This window comes from Pseudomassariella vexata (assembly GCF_002105095.1).
Source record: "Pseudomassariella vexata strain CBS 129021 chromosome Unknown BCR38scaffold_1, whole genome shotgun sequence".
NCBI lineage: Eukaryota > Fungi > Ascomycota > Sordariomycetes > Amphisphaeriales > Pseudomassariaceae > Pseudomassariella > Pseudomassariella vexata.
In genome coordinates, this window is record NW_024467956.1 from 501,883 (window position 1) to 522,435 (window position 20,553).

Sequence of the window (20,553 nt, forward strand, 5' to 3'; positions counted from 1 at the left end):
GCTGCACATACGAGATCGGGCATACTTTATATCTTCATGAATGAGGGGAAAATCATATAGGAAAGATTCGTGACCCTCACCCAATAGCATGCCATATTTAGCCGCTTTATCCCCCCTGTCGGCAAGGACCCAAACCCTCGGGTCAATTATCAGGCTACCACGGTAAAGCTTACCAAAAGTAGTCAAGCACTGTAGTTCGTGTAGGATTCGGACCATCAAGGCCAACAAAAATCTTCTCTATGTTTATATAGGTATCATAAGTCATGACATGGAAGCAGCCTAATCCTCTCCGTCTACCATGTTAAGAGCCCCCGCCGCCGTGTTGATGATGACCCGTCGCGGATAGCACCCAAGATCATGAAAATGCACTGCAAGCAGGAAGGGCAACGTTGAGCTCCATCAACAATAGCTAAAGTAGAAACCCATGTCCACGTGCTGGGCCTAAGCAAATCGGACCTCACTAAACATACCAGCCCTGACCTGCACCAAGCTAGCAAGCTCCAGAAGAAACGACTGAAGAACAATAACGTTGGTGATGACGTGCGATACCGACGCTACTTTCTGCACCGGTGGCGTGGCAGTTTCGGATCGTGGCGGAAGTTCGACCGTCTCCCTGGCTTCCTGCTCGGCCTCGGGCCCAAGGGCTTCTCGCTCTACAGCTGCAGGGTGTTGCGATTCCCCATCATGCTTGGCTAAACCATCGTCAATCTGAGCGGAGGTTTCGTTGCCGTCTCGGGACGCCTTCTCGAAATTCAACGGAATTGGCTCAACCTCACGTGGAGGCAAACCCACCCGTCGGGCAAGGATGCTTTGATCGATTGCGGCGAATGCGGCCATCTGGCTAGCAACGGGGCTGTCCCGACTGCCGTGGCTTGGTCCGTCTGGCGAGAATGACCTTGCTGCATGCCCACTTCGGTTTGGGGTTTCAGGGTTGACAGAGAACTCCTTCGGAGGCACAGAAGGCGTGTTAAGCCCATAGCCACCTAACATACCCGAGCTACCCGATGTACTTCGATTCATTTCCTTGCGTCCCTTCGGACTGCCCGATCGGCTCGGTGTACCCAACTCGGACAGCAGGCGCTGTGCAAAGCCCTCTATCCCAGTAGGGCGAACGGGCGATGCGGGACGTGAGCCATCTAAACTTGTTCGATCTGGGATTGAGGTTACAGTCTTCGAGCTCGCACGTAGTGGTTGCTGGTTAGGTACCGCAGTGTCGGCTGTCTGAAATGCTTCTCGACGTTGTTGGAGCAGGTCGTCAAATCGTGGAATCGAACCTCGGAATGACGCAACCTGATCGGCGAGAGCATTCAAGGTGGACAGCATACGCGGCAAAGTGGATGGTTGCCACTGCGGTCGTCGTCGACATTCGGCCATGGCACGCAATTTCTCCGTCTCATCAAAAGATGGCGACGTTGGGTCCGGAAGGGGAGAGGATGACTCATCACCATCCGCATCATAGACATATCTGTTTGGGTGGCGGAGAAGCCAACCTTCAATGTTGACGTATCCGCACACAGCGAGGTCGATGATGGTTTCAGTAAGTGAGAGATTGGTCTCCACTGGGTTGACAAAGAAACAATCCAGAAGATCAAGCATGGTATTGAGCAGTGGATCTTCAGGGCTCAGCGTATGAGGCGGGACATCTCGAGGAGCGCCAGGCAGGCTATCGGGTATCGCAGGGAGCTTGTGGTTGTTTGTTGACACTTTGGGTGCAACAAGCTTGAGCGAGCATGGGTGACCTTCCAGGCGGGACGTTGTATCTTTCAGAATGCTTTCGTAAATTTGGTCAAAATTGTCCTGTCCTCCAATCGACGCTGCCAACGTGGTCAAATATTCGACTTCTTGTTCATGAGCCCCACGGGTTCTGTGGCTGTTGCTGCCGAGCACAGCTTCTGTGCGAAGCAAGGTAATGATGGCGTACCGGTGATGTCGCTTAAGAATCGCCGCTAGCAGTTGTAGAGTCACACAGACAGTCTGCTGGTTGCGTGACTTGAGAGAGGAGTGGATCAGATCCACTAGGTTGAATAATAACGGTGTGTACGATGGATCGGCTTTGGTGGCCATCATCGTAGCAAGATCCATAGATTTCCGTTTCCGTGCAGCGCTGATTGCGGGTTCTATGGGCGCGCGACTTGGGGCCGCTTCATCTGGCAATGCCAACAAGTAATGAAGAATCAGATTGATCATGTCAGGGTGATCGAGAGATTCAAGAATACGTCGTAGGTACGTTAAAACCGCCACGGAAGACCCCCCATCAACGTCTGATGACTCCAGCAGTGATGGGTAGAGCAGCTGCTGCAGGAATATGACCTGGAAATGTTCGAGAAGAGTTGACTTGACCTCAGTCGACCGGCAATGATTGAGAACATCCTGCCAAAACAAGAGATGAGAGAGAAACGTTTCCAGATGAAGTTGGAAGTCAGGAGAGCATGAGCTGACGATTTCAAAGGTTGAGGTGGGGTGTTGGTAGTCGGACAGGGCGAGAACGGGAGGAAGGTCTTGGGGAGGATGGTCGATGACGAGCTTGCGACTAAGCTGACTGTACAAAGCTCCCAAGCCGGTGGCCATCAAAGTGGACAGGTCGCTTTCGACGATCCATTGCTCCAAAGCGACGGAACTCGATGCCGACTCGATGATGTACAGCAAGCCTGTCCTCGCAAAGTCGCCAGTCTTGCCCTCGTGGTGGATATAGTCCATCAAGAGGTAGAACAGGGGGAAGTCTTGCTTTTGCGTTTTCCCTGCAAACTTCTCCCTCTGGTCTCGAAACTGTTCTTCATGCCCGGCGCTCTCCGCGTGGTGCGATTTGAACCATGCGGGTAGTATATGGGGCTCCAATCTGATCTTGGTTGTGATGTTGAAGGCCAGCTCCACAACCCTGATCTCGGTATCTGATCCCAACCGTATACTGTTGGCACCGGTGATGCGAACCAGAAGGTTGGTCAAGCTGGCTGAGAAGGCATCGTTCTCCACAAAAGCTTCCTCTTCGCTCTCGATCAGGGTGGCAAAGAACAGGACGGCCTCCTTTATAATCCACTCGTTGTACGACGTCGTTGCTATCTTCGCAATGGGCACATATATCTCCTTGGCGGCAGAGAAGGAGATGCAAGGATGTGGGAGAGGTCGACGGGATTCGTCGGCGAGGATGTTGGTCATTTCCTGAAGCCGAATTTCGATGTTCTCGGCAGCGTCAATGTCACGGGCTAGATTCGAAGAGGTCCGCCATGTTTGCTGTCTCCTGGTCAGTCCTCAATTAGAGTAGACGTTTTCAACCCATGATCTTACCAAAAGCTGGCTGTATTCCTTCTCGAAGCGATGCCGTCGCCTGACCGGGTCCCGAGCGGCATCTCTGCTGGAGCTGCCGGACAACGGCGTGTGTGCTAGGATGCGCGACCACTACGGCTGGAGTCAGTTTTGGGGGGGCTTGGGCATGATTTTGGAGGACGACGAATACTAACAAAGTCCATGGCGTCTTTGGAGGCATCTCTTGTACTTCTCGGTGAAGGGTAGCTGTTTAGGCGAAGATGAAGTCTGGCTCCATTATCGCATTGAAATCAGATGTCTGAGACTCTGGAGATGTTTCCCCAAACGCCATTAGTCGGATCCCTGCCGGGTCATGCAATGCACCAAGCCGGCCTTCCAAACCTGCAGGTGGCAGCAAGCGCACAGACCTTTCATGGTCACTCCAAACCGGCTGTGACTGTTGTCAAGCGGCAACACGATGTCCACAATTATGATCGTCGTCCTCCGCTCCGAGTCAATTGCAGCCACGAATTCGACAGTTGTTTGAAAATGCTATGCAATGCGAGAGACAACTTTCGTGGTTAGAATGGCAAAACTGTCAGTTTTGCACATGAAGCTAAGAATGTCTTGACTATCTCGGGAACTTGTTGAGGTGGATGCTAATCAGATGTTTGAGAAAGCACTATCGGCTGCCACAGGCTTCGTCCGATCACCAAATATGCCTTCGTTAAGAGCTAACCTAGCAGATCAGACGGTCTAGGGTGCATCTCTCCTCTCGCCCAGACCAGATAACTCCAAGGAATACTAGACATACTTACAATTCGCGCAGGTTAGCCTGTAGGTATTTATAGGTTATCTACAAATAACCTATTCTCCATAGAGATTACCTAGTCCTAAATCCAATCCTAAGCTTATCACATTTTAATATAAAAAGTATAGGACTGTACTAGTGAAACGGGGTCAGGCGGTCAGTAGGATATACCTACCACCTAACACACTGAACAGACGGCTCCAGTACTAATAGATCTATCTGTTGGTCTGATCAGACGAAGATCGTGGTACTGGTTGCAAGAGCTTCGCTCTTGGAAGTCTGGTGCGCGAGTTGGTCGGATGTGCCTCTGATACTCGTATCGTGATAATAGGATCTCGAACGTAAAGATAAGCTGAATAACTAAAATAACTAAATAACTGACTGAAAAGCGAAGGTGAAGATATAGATAAGAAGGAGATGATGATATAAAGATGAGGATGAGGATGCGTGAAGATGGAGGACTCGTGTCCTACTCTGCCTCTGTGCCTCTTAAAGAAGAGAAAATAAACTTTATCCTAGCCCCGTAACCTATTTCCCTGATGTCCGGCCTTACCCCGTTACACTAGTACTAGTATTCCGGCTATATATAGAGGTGATAAAGGGAAGTGTCGATAGAGGAATCTAAGCTATATAAGGCTTCTAAAGTATCTTAAGTATACCTTGTAACGTGGTAGAGATACTACGAGTTTAAATCAAGGTTATGATACAAGATAATCCGTATTATAGATTACTTCACTGAAGAAGAGAGGGAGGTAATCACAAATACGGGTGTCCAATTATCTATTATAATGAGAACGCGTAATTTACGTCTATGATGTGACGGTCAACCCTCGCAGACTCCCTACAACCAGGTGACTTACAGCTGGAACACCTGCCGTGGCAGTGTCAGATGGGAAGCCAATCATAACCCTTGTAGGAGCCCCGCCAAGCGTGGATGACTTAGTCGCGCTCCCTCAAACCTAAGTTGTCATCTTCTTTCCTTCGCTCCTTAGAGTAGAATCTTGGTCGATAGCACCTAATCGAGGTCTATACCCATGCGATGCAACCCAGGTCGTGACATATGATAGCCTATCCCGGGATGTTCCTACCTGTCCTCCGACTAGACTAAGGCCCATATATATTACCACCTTTATTAATGCTATCCCTAACTATGCCGAAAAAGCTTCCAATCAGCGTAGTTGAACCTTCATAGGTTGGTGAAACATGGATACAGCCTTATGTTTCTGCGGTATCGGCAGACTAGAGGCACCCCTAAACGGTAGCGACGATGCCGGCTTAGGCTATTCTGACGGGCGAACCACCGACCTCTGAACGGAAGATGCTGACCGGTAATAGGTGGATAGTAGACCTGACTCGCTGGCCGCGGATGGGTGTGGCTGGTATGTTTCTTCTGGGCCGAAGATTCGTCATCGAATAGGCCTTCTAAACCATATTCCCTGAGCCCACCACCGCCGTATTCTTGCCTAGTCTCCTCGTCTAAATCATCTTCATCTTCGAGGTCATAATCAGAAATGAATGTGGCCGATTGGTCAGCCTTCAGTCGGGACAATCTGATTTCTCTCCTTTGCATTTCCTGCTCTCGCGCCATTGCTCTGCTGAGCGCCGCATGGCAGGGGCATGGACCTCGACATCCAACCTAAATCCTACGCTTTGAATATAATAAGCAACCCCTCCTATCGTCAAAATCGTGCATAACGTCAATAATACGTATAGCCTCCGCTACCTAACGAAGGAAAAAAAAGATACTATGAACCGAACACCACTAGTAGCGCGATTTATTAGTACCGTGGCTAACCGAGCATAAAGGTTACGGTCGCCACCAGGAAAGGGGACGTCCTTCGAGTCCAGTCCTCCATGGTGTCCTTTTTACCAGATTCCACGTTAGCTAGCACGCCGTGGTTCTCCGAGCTTCGGACGCCTCATATGTTGGGCTTATTGTTACAACAAAGAATTTACAACGTAATAAATGCTTCCAATTTCCCCAGCCAAAATAAAAGACGTCAATGACATCAACTTATGGAGGAATGTTACCCTATCCGGAAATATCTCACCTACCTGCTGAGCTGGTGAAGAGGGTGGATGCGTAGTTTGAGCCGGTTAAAACAGTTTTGCCACCTTGTCTGAGGCTTTTGAGTAGGAGGTTCAAATGGCTAGAGTTATTGATGCTACAATGGAGCTTGAGGGCAGGAAGAGGCTGGACACTGAGCAACGCGTGGTCTACCGCTATAAGCTGTGAGAGCAGTCTATAGCACCCTGAGCAGTGTAATATGTATGTCTAAACCAACCTTAATCATTTGGATCCGACCCAAGCGCTTTCACTTCACATGGCAGAAATATTTGTCCTGCCTACTAGCTATGAAGCTGTCCCCAGACATTCTTAAGGAAGAGCAATACTTCGGCGAGAGATCTATTTTGGCCTATAGCTTACCACAAAGATTCAACCTCATGATAGTGCTCTATCATTGCTAATTCGTTCAGTCTAGACCCTCAGGGTAGAGGAGATCGGTACATATTTTGCCCATAGCTGTATAGGTCGTACATACGCATTGAACTTCTTTCCAGGAAATAGCATCATAGCACCACCATGAAAGGAGTATTTTATGAAATGATATCCAATGAGAGTTTCTTCGAGTCACTTTGATACGAAGGAGGGTTTCCCCACGGTTGCACAGACGCGCCGCCCCTGGTTCACTTGAAGGATAACACATCAGTATCCTTGAACGACGCAATGAAACTTTTCCCCAAAGCGCTGGATCAGACATTGGCGGGGCAGCCTGAAGAAGCAACGGCCAATAGCGACGAGCTCACTAATGCACTGATACTCTGCATTGGATACCATGACCGGGCTTATATTATCTATAGAAAGTCGCTTCGCGTTTAAATAGGGAGGGAGAATACTACCTCTACTACGTGAAGAACGCAAGCTCGTAACGATGAGGAACAAAGCTTAGATATAGAAGTTAGGTCTAGATGAACCATGAAAGTGTAGCAGGCCTGAATGCAAATAAGCGGACCGAGCAGAAGCCCCAGAGCATCCGAGAGGGGGGCTAGCATTTACGCCCGTAAAACACCCATTAGTCAAGGTCTTCTAAGAAATCCCCGAGAAACGCTCACTCAAATTACGGGTTTCTTTTTCACCAGATGACGATGATGAAAACGATATCGTCTATACCGAGCGTGCCCCGACTTCTTACGAATACATTGGGCGTGTATAGACAACTGATTGTACCCCATCTCAACGCCGCCGCGTCACTTGTGAAGCCGCCTTGACGCTCGATTGCTACAGCTTAGAGCAGCGGAACAGAGTGCGCGTCCACGCGCCGACTGAGGAATACCGCGCATATCGGCTAGGGTCGAGCTGCATGATGCAAGTAGTGACGAGGCTGGAATTTGCCAACGGGTTGGCGCTGCCAAACATATTCACGGATTCAGTGGAGATGCGGTAGTTGCACTGGATCGTCAACAATATCGTGAGCGTTGGTAAGGAGGTGCAATAGGGGTTTGTGGAGGATTTGGTGGTTTCGTTTGCGGAGGGGGTATGTGGCGGACATGTTGACTGAGGCGGCGGGTGGATTGTTGTTTAGGCATGCGGGGGATGAGTTTTGTGATGTAGAGTTTATAGTGAGGAATTGCAAGAATATGTGCAGATCTAACTTGATCTGGAGGTGAATACACTCGTCATCGCCCCTAAATCGAAAACATGACCATGAGTATATATAAATTAGTGGTAGCACTGATCGATCGCGTACTAAATAAATGTGTATCTTAAATACTCCGCGGTGGCTGAAGGCCTAGGGACAAGAAAGTAGTGGAGTTCCGACATTGTTGCTTGGTGGTAAAAAACAAAGCAATTAGGATACGTCACCTGCTAGGTACCCGAGACTAGTTCTCTTTAGAAGAGAGGAGGCACCCCATGACGTGCTGAAATATAAGACTAGGCTCACCAACACAATGTGTTTTGTATGATGCCTTAATACCTTAGTAGAGATTGTTAATAACAACTGAAGAAGATAGTGTATTCAGGATGAGCAGATTTAGCAGATCTTCCAAACCTGACTCGGTCCGAGCACGAGACAATTTTATTACAATGTTTTTCTAGAATAATCCCGCCATTATATGGCATGTATATGTATGTACGTATGTGGCACCTATTTTTAAGCATATGTAGATGATAATCAAATAATTCATAAAGTAGACACATCAAAATCCCATTATCCAAATACCAAAGATCTGACTTACCCGTTCGCCATCTGTATGAAAGCCCATGAGCCAGCCGGATGCCAACCTAAGACTGCCGTCGAATCTAGGAGGTCAGCCTTCCACGGTCCACAAGTACTACCAGACACGCTCCTAAGCGTCCTCGCCGACGATTTTCGCTTTTTCAACCCCCTCAGTCCGCACCAGCATGTGTTCCAATAATCACAGTTCGCTGATGACGCGCGTATTCTTCGTTCTGTGGATACACTCGACGTTGAAGACAGCCGATCTCATAATAACCTCGGCCACGTCTCGAGGCGACCTTCCTCAAACCTGCGAGTACGCCGTGGTGGGCTCCAGCGCTTCAACCTTCATCCCGAGCCCGGGTGCTTTGCCACCAAAACATATATCGGGAATGATGCGCCCAGCCGAATCCTCGTGCGACTGCGAATTAACAGTAGTTAGGTAAGCCTTGCCAGGTCCAAGTTCTGTCGTTCTTTCTTCATCCACTCGACCGTGGGCGAATGCATCCACCACAGCACGTGGAGCAGCTCCTTCAGCCGCACGCGATCAACCTCGGGGTCCGTATCCCAGTCAGACGCTCAAGTCCGAGGTCTGTTAGTCGATCATCCAGTAATGTTCAGACCAGCTTAAAGAGGTGCTCCAGTGAAGCAACGCTAGATCTGGTTCAACATGGAGCCCAGGTCGACTTCGCCGTCCAGCATGCTGAGCTGTATGGGGGCGAAAGTTGGTAGTGTGCTAAACCGGTGGTGTACGACAAGACCTCATGCATCAGCTGTGTCTGCTTCCACCCATCATATCAGCCAAGATGCCAAGGAAATTGCGCGGCCGCCCGGGCTCCCGCCTATGGTCATGATGCCCTCTCGTCGCGAGAATGCCTTGTGTGCGGCTAGGCCAACCAGCCGACCTTGGATGTGACGCCAGAGCAGGGAAGCACGTGGAAAGTCCTGATACAGCCGACTGGTAGGGTAAATGTGAGGGGCCCTGACAAACCCTTCGTTCCTTTGTCTGGGAAAATGCCAGGTGAAGGCATCAAAGTTAGCGTTGGTCCATTCCAGTATACTGATAATAGCACATTCCCCTTGCTAGTTACGAGCAGTAGCCTTCGGAGGCTCGGAAGATACTACTGGTAGAATCTCGCATCCTCGTGCCGAATATATACGAGTTTAAATGTCCTGCCCGTTCGACCGAGTACGATGATGCTCCCCTTTTGAAGTCATTGTGGCAGACGACTCCGTGTATCTTTGGGCAGACGCGACGCTTGCTGCCATTCTTGTGCAGCCCCCAAGAGATTAGCTGATGTTTGAGCATCGCCTCCCTGTTTCAGGTTTAGCAGACTGTAGTGTTGGGAGGACCAAAATATAAAGTGGTGGACATATTGGAACATATTGGAACGTAGGACACTCATATCGGTGCGAGATTGTATTGCTCCGCCAGGATCCCATCATGTAGCGCACCGTATGCTGCTTGGTTATGTACAGGTCCCTCACGATCGGATGCACGGCTTCCCACTCGGTCGACTGTACTGTCGCTTTCGCTCCGACGAGATTTCGACAGGACAATTGGCGTCGTTCTGTCTATCCCAATGCTGCGGGCCAATGGTGCAGGTTCAATCGGCCAGATATCAAAGTCGGCATTAAGTCGCATGAGGAGTCCCCTTATGTATTGTGCGTACAGAGAAGGGTGAGCTAGAAGGGTATGTCTGTCGCATAACTGGGACACCACACATCTATCCTATTTACGTTGCAGGAGGCTTTGTGTGACCTGACCGGGAAGGCGAGCTGCCAATGGATCCCGATCCTTAATATATGCCGTATGACCCGTTCTAATTATCTGTAAACCACCCTTGAGCGACCCAGAGTTGTCTATTGTCCCCAACACGGCATCATCCGGTTATCCCTCATTTGTTGTTAAGGTCGTAGCAGAGATGTTCTATCGCACTCACTAGCCATAGACACATCGAAAATGCACGCAAGCAGATGCCTCATCCCCTCCCCCCCAGGCCAGTACGACATTTATCACAATTTACGACTTCAAGACATGAAGATCAGCAATGACGGTCGGCTAAGATGTACTAACAACTAAGTTTGGATTCTGAGGGCACCCCTGCGTTGAATCCCAGAAATGTTATCTGCGGATTCCACCTCATCACAGAAGCATTCCCATAGTCGGCCATGATATGCTGATGTCGCGTTAACCACTCATTTTCAACTCTAGAAGTGTAAGTTCGCCAACTACTTGTGGGGAGCCTTCAGCTAATGAACGAGTCGAGTTTATTAGACTCATACGTCCCTATCTAGACCTGAAATGGATCCCAAGAGCGCCCATGGGCAGCACGCGGCGAGCCTACGAGTATTCCGTGTGCTTAGTGGCTTTGCCATAACTTGAACAGTTCAGGAGTTCTTCCGACGTCGGGTGGGCGTGCAACTCTGATTCACATTCACATTCCATCTCCATGTCCACGTATATAAGAATGGACATCGCTGCACATTTCCCACCGCTCTTCCATTTTTTTGTCGCTCTTCTCATTTCTTGGGTCCTCCACCTCGCTAAAACCCTGTCGTCTTGTTGTCATTTGTGTTGTCAATCTATGACTCCTACAATACCCCGCCGAAAACTGCAACACAGGCAAGCGCCGAGGTGGAGGCTGGCCACGTTCTGACGATCGTCCGATGAATTTGCTTCAAAGTGGCCGTCGCGTCGCATTTCGCGCGTTAGATGCCCTACGCAACTCGACAGGAGCGATCGAGACGATCACTTGAAAGCTCCATCAGCAAAGGCATATTGGACGAGGCATCTGCAATCGCATTTACCAGCCTCCCTCTGCGACGAAGTTGTTTTTTTCGCGATGACGGACCTCCCACGCCCCGTAGCAGTGCAGGGCATGGCGGCTAGCATCCTTGTCTGCATGTGCACTGGCCAGACGCTCCAGAAGAAAAGCTTTAGAGGTCCGCCTACGCCCATAGAGAGCCTCGCATCGCATTGACCCTGCATAAGTCTGCAGCAAGCGCAGAGTCATATGTCGAGGGTTCAGCTCCATTCAATCAACACACTACCGGGCTTCCATCTATTCACGGCTCGTAGTTCGTCGAACGTTTCACCGTCCCAAAGCAACTCAGAATGCTCAAACAATCCTGGCCGAGTTTATTGGGGCAGAGCAGTGTGTCGCCAGCAAATCACCTCTCGTATCTGCCTTGTCCCAGCCGTAACGTTCTGTAAACGGCAAGGCACACCGGCTGCAATGCGACTCTGCTCAAGGCTCTCTGCGCACCAGTCTGCCCGTTTTAAACAACGTGATGGCCTCATCAAAATTGCTTCGCCTTTTTCTTGTCTCTCGGGTTTCTTCGCCGAGTCCTTTCCGAACTGCTTTAAGCTTTCATTTCGCAATCCCAGCTAGCTGTCATCGTTGTCGTCCCGAAACCTTCGTCGTTTCCCGATCCTCCCATGTCTTGGCCCAGTCAACACCGAACCTCCCCATGCTTCAGTGAAGCGTTGATCGACCCCAATTGAACACCACTCTCCACCACCTGTGTTTCGAAATTAGTTCCAGGGTAACATAATCAGCACCACGTTACCCGAACCACCTCAGTTTTTAGTATGACGATCGATGTGCTGGGAATTCCAACATATTTGAACCATATCTGCCATCACTGAAGCATCACACCACGTGAAGTGTTATGCAAGGTCGAGGACCACCACTTCATCATGGGATTCTTTGGGCCTACTCTTACTAAAAAGAAGGGCAGCAAGCCATCTTCAGTCGCGTCGGCTCCCCCTCCAAAAGTCGATCATCTAGGTTATGCCCTCAATGGACCACCGCAACCACAAATTCAGGCCTCAGTCCCGCCTGTCGGATTACCCCCTGCCCCCCTTGGTTGGGTTGCGCAACCTTCTGGACCTCCCCCTCCTTACCAGACTCACAGGCCATGCCCACCCATCATTGTAAACCAACATTACTATCTTAGCCCCCTGCCTTCCAACAACCCTTACCCATACAGTGGCGGATCCGGGGCTATTAGTAAACCCAAGCCTGGAACCGAGGCTGATATAGCCAACAGCATCGTATCCGGGAACGTCGTCCATCAAGTTTTCGATGACGGCTTGCCGAGTTGGCATTGTCACGCTTCGCAACTGCTCAACCAGGGCGCTGCCATGTACGATCAGATCCAGTCCAGGTTCAATGACGTGATGACGTTGATTGATCGCGACCGGTTGCTGGGAAATGAAAAGGAACTGTTTACGTACCAGTCTTTGCCTGCTGCTACGCCACCCTCAAGTGTTGCCTCTCAGCCCCCAACACTGGAAAAGCACACCCCAAAGAAGAGTGGCAAGAAAGATGCGCCGAAGGGACAGACGACTGCTGTCGCTTCTTCACTCATCTCGGGAGGGTATTTCGCAAAGGTTGAGCTCTACGCCAATTCCCGACTTCCCATGAACTTGCCTCCATTGAGACTGTAAGACATGCGCACGGCCATACCTCGTAGCCACCTTCCATGCTGATATGAGTACAGATACATCCCGACCTACCCTCTGCTCTGCCTAGCAGCACAATTCTCCGAGAGGGTATACGAAAAGCCACGAGGCGCAGAGCGAAATGCTCATGTGGATGCGGACTGGCGGACTGGAACCAAGGCCATGTGCATCAAGTCGGTGCCGATGGACCACATGAACACCATCGTGTTTGCCATTCGCGGGACAGCGACATTTATGGACTGGGCCGTCAACTTGAATACGGCGCCAGCATCACCATCCGGCTTCCTAGACGATACCGGCAATTTCTGCCACGCGGGATTTCTCTCAGCCGCCCGGAAGATGGTGAAACCTGTCGCGGCACGTCTTCGGCAACTGCTCGAGGAAGACCCCCATCGGTCTTCATACTCGCTTCTCATTACAGGCCACTCAGCCGGCGGTGCCGTCGCAGCCCTGCTCTACTCGCACATGCTCGCAACCTCAAAGGCTGCTTCCTCGGAACTTAACATACTGACGGGCTGCTTCAAGCGCGTGCATTGCATTACGTTCGGCACGCCCCCCGTCTCGCTCCTTCCGCTCACCAAACCCGATAGGCCTCAATTCAAGAAATCGCTGTTTATGAGTTTTGTGAACGAGGGCGACCCGGTCGCACGCGCCGACAAAGCGTACGTAAAGAGCCTGCTGGAATTATTCGCCACCCCGTCGCCGAGCCAGGGCCAGTTGAAAGCGCCGACCTCCAAACTCCCCTCGCCGCCTCCCAGTCCGTCCCTGAAGCACAGCAAGCCGTCGCGTGACAAGAAATCCAAGTCGTCGTCGACGGCGGCATCGGTCAAACCTTCCTCCAAGGCGTCCGTCGTGTCAAGTCACTCTGCGCAATCGGCTTCATCCAAGTCCTCCTCGTCATCATCTACTTCTAAGACGAAACCGGCAGGACCGGTCTGGCAAGTGCCCCCTAGCACGCTGAGCAGTGCGGGCCGCATTATCGTGTTGAGATCAGGCGACCCCAAGGCACGGTTGAAGAAGAAGAAGACGGTTGAGGAGCGACTAAATGAGGGTGTGGTCGCCCAGATCACGAGTGATGAGCAATTAAGGGGCGTCATTTGGGGCGATCCGGTGTGTCATGTTATGAGCCTTTATGCAGGAAGGATCGAGACACTGGCTGTGGGGGCCGTGACTGCTAAGGGGTACTAGATATGTTGTTTTGACGCCTTCTCTTTTTCTTTTCCGGATTTCTCCTCCTTTTCATCTCCATCGTTGCTTTCTTGGGCGTTGGGGTATGATACCAAATTTACAGGGGCGTGGTCCAGCATTTTACAACTACGAGGTGCGCATGACGAATTCACGACACACGACATACATGAAAAAAGACGATTTTATGATATATCAGACGAGAAAGGGACTTGGTTTGGTAGTAATTATAGCTTGATACCGAAGTCAATAGACTTGACTTGACTTGATTTTTACTTTGAAAACTCTACGTTTCCGGTTTTCAGGGGTTTTGTGCATAACATATCTGCGAAACTAACTTATAGCTGCACTTGCTTGAGACGTCGACGAACTGCTATGAAATCAACTGTTGTTTTCACTGTCTTGCTGGCCCCTGCAGCTGTCCTTTTATTATTGTTACTAGTCCTGGCCGACAGAAGCACGCAGAATCTGCAAATTGAACCAAGCCACGGTTCATGATGATCGAGACTGAGAAGCGCACAGGCTCATGCTTGTTGGAATACCATGGGACTAATGGAGATGTTGGGTGGGAGCCTTTTCAGAGCATACGTCTTATAGGCCCCTTTTCGGCCCAAATGATATTATGATATCATGATATCCTACTGATCAAGTGCGAGAAGTTTGGACCGAAAGACTTAGAGTATGCTGCTAAGAGAATAACCATGGAGTGTTGGAGTTTAGGTTACTTGCGTTGGTCGAATGATGAATTGGGGACATATGAAAATGCTCGGTATAAGGAGGCATAGTGAAAACAGGGATGGGGGCATTCCACATTTATTCCTGTGGACACCCAACTAGGCAAATACAGGTGTAAAATGACATACGGTGTGGTTAGTTTGATTTGCAATTCATGCATAATATCTATAACGTAGTCCACAAGCGAACAGGTCACCCAACCGAACGGGTCACGCCCATAGCAAAAAATAGAACTAAACTTCCTAACTTTACCACGCAACTAATTCTCGATGGATTCTGCTCAAAAAGAATCTCAATTACTCCTTGCAACTCAGGCTATCAGAAATGACTCAACACTTAGTATCCGACGTGCTGCAACAATCTACAAAGTCTCGAATACTACTCTCCAGGCGCGTCTTCAAAAACGTCAATCACGTCGCAATATCGAAGCCAACGGTCGGAATTTAACAAAACTAGAAGAAAATACGATTATTCAAAGGATAATTGAGCTAGATTCGCAAGCATTTCCTTCCCGGCTAAGTGCTGTTGAAGATATGGCAAACCGACTGCTACGCGACTCGCATATCACAAAGGAGGACTTTCTTCCGGCATTTTGCGACGCGTTCAAGAAGAGCCTGACCGAAAGCATTATTCGTGCAGGCTTTCAAGGGCTGGGCTTGTGCCTTTAAGCCCAGATATTGTTATTGAGAAGCTGGATGTGAAATTACAGACTCCAACGTCCTCCCGGCCCCTACGCGGGAAACCCTTCCTTAGGCTTCTCGGACGCCAAACAACCCAACCGAGGCTACTTCGCAATCCGAATTTATTAAATCTCGAATTTATTAAATCTCGAATTTCTAGGCATCAAAATAGCTCCCCGATGTCAATTTACGATGCTATCGATCAGTTTTCGAAAGGAGCGCGGAGTATTATGCATAAGATGGCTTTACTCCAAGCTGAGGTCGCCGAACTTCGAGAGGCAAATGCTCTAATTAGCAAGCGGCGCAGGGCCAAAAAACACGAGTACGGCTTGGAGGATCACTTAATTCACAAGACGTACGAGATCTTCAAGATCAAAAGGACGTTGCGCAGCAAGTACAGCAGGAAATGCGTGGAAATAGCGCTGGATCAAATCGTGGCCAGCCACGGCAACGGCGCTGTGGCGTATGCGGGAAGACCGGGCATAATGCGCGAACCTGTCAGGTAGAGATAGAATCACCTGGGCAAGAGTATTCTGAGTAGTTTTAATTGATTTACGGCGTTGTGGTTGCGAAATCGTGTTGAATTCCATGTTTTGCTAGTTGGCGTGACCCGTTCGCTTGTGGACTACGTTATCGGTGAAATGAGGCTCCTTGAATAGAGGCTTTGTATTGTTCAGCCGAGCTGTACCCTTTGGCCAGAATTATCCGCTATGGCATCTCCAAAAAGCCTAGTACTAATGTTCTGTTAACGCTGCGTTATATATAAAAGGTTTACTTCATAATGAAGGTAGGAAACTGGGCATTCTTTTCCAACTAGTTGCCGGCTGTCACAGCACACACACACATAAATATATATAAAGTTTCCAAACGATCAGGTAACATAGATTTTACTTATATATGGATAAAACACGTTTTTGAACTGATTTGCAGCATTTTCTTTGTAGTGGAGTCGCTCGAGTTCGGAACTAGCTGAATGGTCATCACACAACTACACCTTACTAGGCATAGTGACGAATTTATAGTAAATCGCATAACACTATGCATCATGCCCTTATTGACACCTGTCACACCTATTCTACTATCATATAAAGTCTCAGCAGTGAAAGGAAGATATTATTGACAACAAAACGCCCCTTTGAGGCTTTCACTTGTAAGAGACACATACGTGTAGGTCAATGTATCGGTAAGGATAGGGTGTCTTCTACAAGTGCTTCATTATTGTTGTTCGGAGAGCAGAGACATTGTGCAACTGATAACTTGCGTATGACTAGTTGCCCAAAACAGTAACGTTGCTATGGCTGCATCTTCCGGTGATGCAGATGTGCTTATTCGCGATGACGACTCTTGACTGACAAGTTGAAGTGGTTGCTTCAGTAGCCGGAAGGAACCGAGAGTTCGGTTCGCGTTTGGTCAGACTACAAACTAAAGGGCTAACGCTCGTGCAATACTTTGAGTATGCTTGGGTTGAACTCTATTACGTCGCTTATACTCAAGCTGTGAAATGGGGAATTCTTGGCGAAAACAACACCCTCAGCTCTTTTGGGCGAAACTAGAAGTAGACTGAGATTTAAAGGGAGAAGTTAGGATGCTGATGCGATAGATACTTCCTTGCTTGACGGGGGTGTCCTGTCAATAGACAACAGGTCGCTTGCACGGCTGTTGAGGACGTCACCAACAGCGCCGCCGAGAAGAAGGAATGGAAAGACTCTTACCAGCAGCAGTATCGAGCTTGGAGCAGGTATCGAATAGGCCGAGTTCGTCGTCGGTGAAGTCATCGCCCAAGAGACCCGAGAGGATGTCGTTAGCGACATTGGCCGAGTCGCCCTCATTGTGAACCTTGTTGCAGCAGCAGAGCTCGAGGTTGTTGCCCCAGGCGTCGGCGCCGCGCTGGTAAGTGGAGTCGCCGGTGACGGTCAGGTCAGTGCTACTTGAGTTTTATCCATGTTTTTGTTGTCTGTCGGGCCCGTGAAGATATTTTTCGCCTCCTGTCTTCGCCTGCCTGAGCGAGTGTTCATCTCAAAGTGGAATGCTATCCATTGGGATCGTCGGTTGAGACAGAAATTGAGAATACTCTCTCCCTGAAGATTCACTAGCAGCCGGGCCACCACGAGGCGGCCCTGCCAGCCCCGTGAACCAGTGACATAATCGATGTCTCTAAATGATCCAGCCGGCTTGCCAAGGATTAGAGCCATGGGCCTCGATTTATATTCACAGGTTTGATGTCCGTGAAGCGCTGAAAATGATCGGGTGGAACTCGTCACCGAAAATGCGCCGTACAATGCCAATCGATGGTATCGTGGTCACTTATAACTATTGTTGCTCAGAACAATTTCACTGGATGGCGTTACAGCTGTCATAATTGGAACTTCAAATTACCACATATTGGAAGAAAATGTCCAGGTTTGTCTTTGCCCAATATTGTTTCTTTCTGCTTGGTGGCAATTTCAAAGTTGTCGCCCTTCAGGACGTTGAGACATTCCCAGATCGCCACATCTTATACGATTTCAACCCGGTCAGAAGAATTCACGTCGAATACTGGAGGGAGAAAAACGACCCTCAGGTCCATTCTTTCAGTATCCTGTAACTTCCTACTTAGCCCTTGGCCAGAGTTTTACTCCAATGACATCGGCTTTCTAGAGTGACCCTTGAGGCAATGTTGAAGTGCACTGATTGCCTATTATCTTGCCATATATTTCCTGATGAACTAGCGGTATTCCTAGTTACTTGGAACACCCTCTATTATAGTACACACCATTACACAAATTCCGATGCTCAGTTCAGCGATACCTCGAAAACTCGAGCATCCATTCATGCTTCACCTATCGCAAGGTCATCTTGAACAGCGGCAGGATCGTCTGTTCCCAGCCTCAGCATCATCATGCAAATCCATCCTCGTACGAACAGAACGGAGTCTGAGCAGCTGGCCGAAAGATGCATGCACATGCAACCATGGCCAGTCCACGGCCGTAGGAAATATAATGGTGAGCTAGTCGTCGGCCGGAATGCACACACACATGCACATGCATGCAAATGCACAGTCAGCATCATCACGTCGTCGGTAGGGCTTGCCCCGTAGAGAAGACCTTAATATCTCCATGCGAGTCGACCAGATTATTCTATATATGTTGCTGATGGGCCTAAATGTCGTCAATGGCGTCTGCTGAAGTTGCATGCGCGGTCATACTCATATGGGCCATGCAGGAAGGCGCGATGAGCTAAGCCTGCTCAACCAATATTTCAAGTTGGTCAGCTTCACTACTTCCCTCTAGAAATTAATCAAACTTGGTTGCCAATCTACGTAAATATATAGTATATATTTATAGATATCAATAATAGTGTACATCCCAATTCTGTCGCCCGACAGCCATATCGAAGTACCTGACCTCTGCTGATACCTTTCTCTACAGTCCATCTCCGAATCTTTCCATCGCGTCTGAAGGGCTCAATTTTTGCGACCTGGGCCAGACTGAGAGAATGTCTGTCTGAATTGGTCGCCTCGCAGTGCTCCGCTATGTAATTGCGGGATGCGGGATGCGACAGCTGGCTGCTGTCAGTGTAACTTCGGATCGCCACATACAGAACTTTGAGATGCTTCCCCGACCTCGCTGCCAGCTGCCAACCGGCAAAACAATATGGCAAGTTCCAGAAGTTCACAAAAACTTGTCTGTATGACTCTTCCCAGTCGGTTATACCTTCTTGGCTTTCGACGGAATGGTGCCTTCATCATCGTCACCAAGGTTTGGTGGATATCAGCTGCACTTGCCCATACAGGCGGGATGAAACTCGGCTGTGGAAAAACCACCCTCCAAATGATTCCATACGCAGGACTTTTGCATGTAAGACCGTTTGACAGACCATTCCCATGGGAGTCTATCTCACGTCACATCTCTGCTGTGTCCTGTCTTATCTCCTACTATTTGCTCGCGTGGACTCGAATGAAGGAGTAAGACAAGCGCCGGAGTATTCGCTGATGAACCTGATCTCACTCCGCTGAGGTCTCACTATACGGCCAGCACCCCTGGATGGCCATAGCGCTCAGGTTAATCCCATGGCGAGTCTGCGCGCACCACGATCACAAGCACGACATATCGTGTTCAGCTCAACAAGCGTTCCAACTTATATCGTCGTTCGGCTCCCACCTTCCATGGTATGTACTCATTGGCTGAAGAACAACCTCCGTGGGCAGCTGCTTCCAGTTTGTCCACTCTATGTGCCAAGCCGTGCTGTCAGGCATGCCAGATCGGCTGCACTTCTAGGAAACGCGGCATCGCAGCCCTTATTTCAACCTACTTTGCCTGGCATCCACTTTCAATTTGTGGAATCTCGTCCGATATCTTCAAATTCGACTCGAAGACTTGTGTGCTCCGTACCACAATCAACGCCACAGCATCGGGACGCTGCAGATTCAGCCGCTGCAGGTACACATGTTACTTGTCCAAAACCTGCCTTCTTCTTCAGAGGTTCCAAGGAATAAGAACTTCGCTATGATCAAGTGCTTATGTTGCTGGACGTGAGTTCCAAGGATACCCCTGAAAAGTGGTACACCTGTCAGGATCTCTCATGTTTCCGATCGAACACCACGTTGAGCTTGAAGTTCGCGTCTGCGAAGGATCGCTGCATTCTGTCTTGTGCCGAACTTTTCACGACCTTTGTGGGGGACCATACCTGAGAGCCCATTTTGATCGACAGCAGAGGCTATTGAAATTTCATATAGGTGTTTCCTCTTGATGGAGTCAATAATTGTGACCATGACAACAATGGTCTCCCCGGACAACCCTACTATATCTGTTTGTCTAGGCCAATCGCTCTATCTTTCTCCCGGAGATATGCTTTCTCAGAAAGCTGGTACTAGTTCACTAGTTCCCGGGCAAAAAAGCCATTGTAACCGTTTCATCTGTGCCATCCTCATCGAGCCACGAGCTCACACCACGACGCTCGGGTGTCTAGGCGCATCGGCTAACCTTGGATAGCACAAGTTTACCGTTCGAGAAACGTGCGGGTGAGACAGCACTTTGCTGATGTTTGGTCTGAAAGTATTATTGTGATGTACCAAGGTTTGTTGATGTTGGGGATGATTGGTCGCACGAAGAAATTTGGTCCACTGTCTTGAGCATCCGTGGCTTGCGCAGGCAGGTACAGTGGACGGAAAGCAGAGCCTGGAAGAATTCGTGCCATCCAGCACTCAATCTGAATCGTAGGTAATTTGGGGTC

General features: G+C 49.4%; 3 protein-coding genes across 3 annotated transcripts; 2 read left to right on the plus strand and 1 right to left on the minus strand.

Moving 5' to 3' along the window:
- Positions 1 to 213: 213 nt before the first annotated feature.
- On the minus strand, positions 214 to 3,566 carry BCR38DRAFT_358052 (Retinoic acid induced 16-like protein-domain-containing protein). Its single transcript, XM_040857133.1, has 3 exons — positions 3,456 to 3,566; positions 3,283 to 3,393; positions 214 to 3,228 (listed from the first exon to the last, which is right to left on the minus strand). The coding sequence occupies exons 1-3, from the start codon at positions 3,462 to 3,464 to the stop codon at positions 442 to 444; spliced, it is 2,907 nt and encodes a 968-aa protein (XP_040720607.1). The 5' UTR covers positions 3,465 to 3,566; the 3' UTR covers positions 214 to 441.
- A 6,969-nt stretch (positions 3,567 to 10,535) lies between these two features.
- On the plus strand, positions 10,536 to 11,183 carry BCR38DRAFT_415709 (uncharacterized protein). Its single transcript, XM_040859042.1, has one exon. The coding sequence runs from the start codon at positions 10,725 to 10,727 to the stop codon at positions 10,929 to 10,931; it is 207 nt and encodes a 68-aa protein (XP_040720608.1). The 5' UTR covers positions 10,536 to 10,724; the 3' UTR covers positions 10,932 to 11,183.
- Positions 11,184 to 11,974: 791 nt separating this feature from the next.
- BCR38DRAFT_329737 (Alpha/Beta hydrolase protein) lies at positions 11,975 to 13,930 on the plus strand (the record flags this gene model as incomplete). The annotated part of the gene is made up of 2 exons (XM_040854901.1): positions 11,975 to 12,723; positions 12,781 to 13,930. 2 exons carry the CDS (start codon positions 11,975 to 11,977, stop codon positions 13,928 to 13,930), a joined length of 1,899 nt encoding a protein of 632 aa, XP_040720609.1.
- Positions 13,931 to 20,553: the final 6,623 nt, after the last annotated feature.

Coding starts and splice junctions, on each gene's coding strand:
- BCR38DRAFT_358052 (XM_040857133.1), bottom strand. Junction 3,229..3,282: donor AGGAATACAGCCAGCTTTTG/GTAAGATCATGG, acceptor ACCAGGAGACAG/CAAACATGGCGGACCTCTTC.
- BCR38DRAFT_415709 (XM_040859042.1), top strand. CDS start 10,725: ATGTCCACGTATATAAGAATGGACATCGCTGCACATTTCCCACCGCTC.